Source organism: Euphorbia lathyris, chromosome 7 (assembly GCF_963576675.1).
Source record: "Euphorbia lathyris chromosome 7, ddEupLath1.1, whole genome shotgun sequence".
NCBI classification, from domain to species: Eukaryota; Viridiplantae; Streptophyta; class Magnoliopsida; order Malpighiales; family Euphorbiaceae; genus Euphorbia; species Euphorbia lathyris.
The window spans coordinates 47,345,680-47,351,279 of NC_088916.1; the positions used below are offsets into that span (position 1 = coordinate 47,345,680).

The following is a 5,600-nucleotide window of genomic DNA, read 5'->3' on the forward strand; positions in this document are numbered from 1 at the left end:
TGATGGGTAGGATGGGATTCGGTGATTGTTGGATTGACTGGATTATGCTCTTTGTATCTACCATTTCTTACTCAGTGGCTGTGAATGGCTCGCTTGTGGGTCCGTTTCAACCTAGTAGGGGATTGAGACAAGGTGATCCTCTTTCACCTTACCTCTTCATTTTGTGTGTAGAGGTCCTTTCACAGTTGATTCAGAAAGCGGAAGGCGAGGGTAAACTCACACATTGCAGAATATGTAGAGGAGCACCTAGCGTTACTCATCTACTCTTTGCTGATGACAGTTTTCTATTCTTTGATGCAACTATGGAGGAGTGCCAAGTGGTGGGAAAAACTAAACAAATCAGGTATTTTTTTTCAGCTCTAACGTCAAAACTGATGCTCGGGTTATAATTTGCAATCTTCTTAATGTTGATAAGGCTCTGGATACGGGTAAATATTTGGGATTACCTTCTTTGGTTGGAAAATCCAAATGTGCAATTTTTGAGTTCTTAAAATCGCGATTAAGGCAAAGATTCAGTAGGTGGACTGTACGGTTTTTATCAAATGCAGGGAAGGAAACTCTACTTAGATCAGTTGCACAAGCTCTACCAACCTTTTGCATGAGTGTCTTTATCTTACCTCGTTCGGTTACTGATGAGCTCCAAAAAATGATGAACTCGTTTTGGTGGGGTACGAAGGAAAATGGAGCCAAAAATATTCATTGGTTCAGCTGGAAACGTTTGTGTAGTAAGAAGCAGAATGGGGGTCTAGGATTTAAAGATCTCCAAAAATTCAATATTTCGTTATTAGGCAAACAAGGATGGAAGTTTATCAATAAACCTCAGGCGCTTGTCAGTCGGATTTTCAAAGCGAAATACTTCCCAAGGGATACGTTTCTGACTTCCAAGTTGGGTTCAAACTCGAGTTACGTGTGGAGGAGCATCTAGGGTTCTATAGATATGCTGAAAAGAGGCTTGAGATGGAAAATTGGATCCGGAGAGATGATAAAGGTATGGTGATCCTTGGCTGATTAGAGATGCGATGTTTGAGGCGATGTCGGTTAGTCCTGCGGGCTTGGGGGAGTTAAAGGTGGTGGACTTGATGGTTCAGGGGAGGAGGATATGGGATAGGGGAAGAATTCATAATATATTCAGTAGAGAGGAAGCAGTTTTGATCTGTAACATGGTGATCCCATTATAGCCGAGTGATGATCGCCTTATCTGGCACTATAAAAAAGACGGCCAGTATTCTTCAAAGTCGGGTTATCATATTCAACAGGAACTTGTGCAACATCAGAGTCCGGGCTGGATGAAAGTGTGGGAGCTATCAGTACCTCCTAAGCTGAAAACTTTCCTGTGGAAATTGGGAAATAACTATCTACCTACTCGTTACAGGCTACTGGATCGGCACGTTGAGGTTCCGCTAAACTGTTTAATGTGTGACCACGAAGTAGAGCACGGTTGGCACCTTTTTGTTGAATGCCCCTTTGCAACCGAATGGTGGAGAGCGGCGGGTTTATCTGTTCCTACCGGTAATTGGGAAAGAGTGGATCAATGGCTCCTTGATGATATCTGCGTGACAAACATTGGGGAGGCGATTAAAAAGATCGTTTTGGTCCTTTGGATTATTTGGGGACAGAGAAATCAAATGCTATGGGAAGAAATCATTTACCATCGAATACTGTTGTTACTGGAGGGCTGCGGTTTTTTGCAGATTGGAAGGAAACGAGTGCAGCTAAACCGAAAACACTTTTCATTGTTAAAATTTAAAGAAACCCGGTTTTCATTTGTAAGATTTAATGAACCGGTATCATTCGGGACCAGTCTAGAGAGCCAAATTCAATTTGTTTTCGTTCCGGTAGGATCTACTATTCTTCTCACATACAGGTCCACTTTCCAAGTCTTGGTCTCCTCCTTCCTTGTCCAATCCGCTGGAAAATGAATTTATATATTCATAATGAAAAATGATATCCATTCATATCCATCCATAGCTTCATCAACTTCAATATGGATACCCAGTTTTTCTTAATTCTAATTTTATCTCTTTTTGTTTCCTATTCTGCATCTGATTCTGCAATGCAAGGAGGCTCACATCTCTCTGTGGAAAATCCAGCAGACATCCTCACTTCACCTACTGGACTTTTCTCCGCCGGCTTTTACCCTGTCGGAGATAATGCTTATTCCTTTAGTATATGGTTCAGCAGACCATCTTGCAATAACAACTGTACTCTTGTTTGGATGGCAAACCGCGATTTTCCAGTCAACGGAAAACGCTCCAAACTCATACTACTAGTCACCGGGAATATTATTTTAACAGATGCTGGCAAATCGACAGCGTGGACCACCAACACCGTTTCACACTCTCCGGCAGAGCTACGCCTTCATGATAACGGTAATCTTGTTCTGATTAACACAGAGAGTGTTGTTGTTTGGCAAAGCTTTGATTTTCCGACAGATACTCTTCTTCCGTCGCAACTTTTCACCAGATATTTGCAACTGGTCTCATCAAGAAGCAGCAGTAACTTTTCTTCAGGTTTTTACAAGCTGTTTTTCGACGACGACAATCTTATTCGTCTTCTTTATGATGGTCCGGATGTTTCAAGCCTTTATTGGCCAGACCCTTGGCTTCAACCCTGTCAAGGTGGGAGGTTTCCCTACAACAGCTCTAGGATTGCCTTATTTGATTCCTTGGGTAGTTTTAATTCATCGGATCATTTGAATTTTCTATCTACGGATTATGGAGAAACGCTCCAGAGAAGACTAACACTTGATTCTGATGGTAATCTTCGATTGTATAGCCGGGAAATGAAGAATCGAGCGGCAGCTTGGGTTGTTTCGTGGCAAGCCAAATCGAGGTTGTGTCAAATTCATGGAATTTGTGGTGGCAACAGTATTTGCAGCTTTGATCCAGTTTCTGCCGGTAATAAATGTAGTTGTCTTCCAGGATATAGGCAAAAGAAAACTGGTGATTGGTCTTATGGTTGTGAACCTGAATTGGATATCTTGTGTGACGAAGATCATACAGATGTGACCTTTATTAAATTAAAAGACGTTGAATTTTATGGGAATGATGAAATTTATGGGAATGATGACGGATTCTATCCAAATGTAACTTTAGAAAGGTGTCAGAAAATATGCTTGGAAAGCTGCAGTTGCAAGGCTTTTCAGTACAGGTACCTTGGTGTTAATCCAATTCCTTATTGCTATCCTAAGATGCTACTGATAAATGGAAATTATGATCCGAGTTTCGGCGCAGACTCGTACCTGAAAGTTTTCAAGACCATTAAGAAGATAGTTTCAGGAATTGGGGATAATTGCTCTGCTGAAACATTTGTGCCTCTTAACAGATCTTACCAAAAAAGCAGTAAAAGTGGCACTTCACGAGCCATACTTTGGTTAGTTATTGCATTAGGTGGACTTGAGATTATTGCTATCCTTGTGGTCTATTCTTTTCTGTTCAAACCTCACAAGGACTCCAATGAAGCAACTCGAAGCTATAGTCTTGCAGCAAATAAGTTCAGAAGATTCAGTTATTCGGAGCTTAAAAAGGCGACGAAAAACTTCAAGGAGGAAATCGGAAGAGGAGCAGGGGGGACTGTATACAAGGGAACCCTGGCGGATGAGCGAGTTGTAGCAATCAAACAACTTAACATAGCAAACCAAGGAGAAGCGGAATTCTTAGCAGAAGTAAGCACAATTGGGAAACTTAATCACATGAATTTGATAGAGATGTATGGATACTGCGCAGAAGGGAAGCACAGGCTTCTGGTATACGAGTACATGGAGCATGGTTCGCTGATGGAAAATCTGTCTTCGAAAACACTTGATTGGAAGAAGAAATTTGAAATTGCAGTCGGGACAGCAAGAGGACTTGCTTATCTACATGAAGAATGCTTGGAGTGGATTCTACATTGTGATGTAAAGCCTCAAAACATACTATTGGATTCCAAGTACCAGCCAAAAGTATCAGATTTCGGGTTATCCAAGCTACTCAGCAGATATGATCTCAACAATAACTCAACCTTTTCTAGGATAAGGGGAACCAGAGGCTACATGGCTCCTGAATGGGTTTCTAATTCGCCGATTACGTCAAAAGTGGATGTTTACAGTTACGGAATTGTTGTGCTGGAGATGGTGACCGGAAAGGGTGCAGCCACGGGAAGTAAGGATGAGAGTGGTGGGAACACTACAGAGCAGAAAAGTTTGGTGGAAATGGTAAGGGAGAAGAAAAAGGGAGGGGGAAAAGGGAAGGGAATATCATGGATGGGAGAAATGATAGATCCGATGTTGGAAGGAGAATATGAGGAAGCTGAGATGGAAATTCTGATAAAATTGGCTCTCCAATGTGTGGAGGAAGACAAAGATTCAAGACCTACCATGAGCAACATTCTGGAGATGCTCCTCCGAGTTCATCAGAATGATCATTAGACCAATTCAATTTCAAATTATCTTCTGGTAGCGAAGAGATCGAGAGTCACAAAATCTATGGTTGGCAATTTGTTTTGGGTTGCTAGGAAAAATTGACAAATGATTGACGATAATTTCTTGTTAATTTTTATTAGTCTACCAAATTTAAAGTGTTCATTGCATTTGGGTTTAAAGTGTTGTTAAACCTAAAAATTAATAATCTGCAAATAACAATGTATATTACTATACCTTCGTTCTGAATTACATATAGCATAAAGAAGAGACAATTTCTTTTATATAGGTCAATTTCACTCAATTTAGTCGTAATTCATCTTTCCAAAAGTAGGGAGAACATGGAGAATGATGAGCCAAAAATTGAGTAGCATTATATTATGGAACAGAGAATATATATTTTCGGGTAAGTTCTAAACATCGCATACAAACTCAATTATACCCCTAGAAAACAAATATATTTCCTCATTTAACCTCCAAATCCATAGAGAGTTCTTCCTTGCCTCTTCAAGGCATAAACCACATCCATGGCAATCACTGTCTTCCTCCTGGCGTGCTCGGTATAGGTCACAGCATCACGAATGACATTCTCCAAAAAGATCTTGAGGACTCCACGAGTTTCCTCATAGATCAAGCCGCTGATTCTCTTGACTCCGCCTCTACGAGCAAGACGCCGAATAGCAGGCTTTGTAATTCCCTGGATATTATCCCGGAGAACCTTCCTGTGACGCTTTGCTCCTCCCTTGCCCAGCCCCTTTCCTCCCTTTCCACGGCCTGACATCTCCTTATCGGTTCGATTCTGAGAAAATTATAGAATGAAAGATGAGAGATTGTGTAAGTGAGTGTTAGGTTTGGGTTATTAATAGACGGTTTGATGAGGGTGTCGATCTTTGTGATACGGAAATGAGCTTTTCTGCATCGTCAGATTTATTGTCAATGGACGGTCTTAGATTGAAGAGGATTTAGTCTGTAGGATCGGTGACGTGGATAGAGTTTGAATTTTGGAACAAGAAACACGCGCGGGTTACTCAAAATTTTCATACGAATTCAACTACCGCTTAAATTTTTATTATGAAAAATATTGGATATTAGTCCTTAGATTTTCGAATTGTCATGGTAGGAATATGAAATCCCCAATTGTTGAAGGTGAAAATCTTAACAACCTTCTTAAAGAAGTTTAATATTTGATTGATAAAAAGTTAAA

At 40.7% G+C, this 5,600-nt stretch overlaps 2 protein-coding genes across 3 annotated transcripts; one reads left to right on the top strand and one right to left on the bottom strand.

Annotated features, from left to right (window-relative positions):
* The first annotated feature begins 1,942 nt into the window (after positions 1 to 1,942).
* LOC136234942 (putative receptor protein kinase ZmPK1) lies at positions 1,943 to 4,681 on the top strand. The gene has a single exon (XM_066024432.1). The coding sequence runs from the start codon at positions 1,985 to 1,987 to the stop codon at positions 4,403 to 4,405; it is 2,421 nt and encodes an 806-aa protein (XP_065880504.1). The 5' UTR covers positions 1,943 to 1,984; the 3' UTR covers positions 4,406 to 4,681.
* Positions 4,682 to 4,865: 184 nt separating this feature from the next.
* LOC136201486 (histone H4-like) lies at positions 4,866 to 5,177 on the bottom strand. 2 transcript variants are annotated; one of them, XM_065992162.1, is made up of 2 exons: positions 5,133 to 5,177; positions 4,866 to 5,081 (listed from the first exon to the last, which is right to left on the bottom strand). In XM_065992162.1, the coding sequence occupies exons 1-2, from the start codon at positions 5,175 to 5,177 to the stop codon at positions 4,866 to 4,868; spliced, it is 261 nt and encodes an 86-aa protein (XP_065848234.1). The 2 variants fall into 2 exon arrangements, with proteins under 2 accessions (XP_065848234.1, XP_065848233.1); XM_065992161.1 differs by having other exon boundaries at positions 4,866 to 5,177.
* Between the last annotated feature and the right edge of the window lie 423 nt (positions 5,178 to 5,600).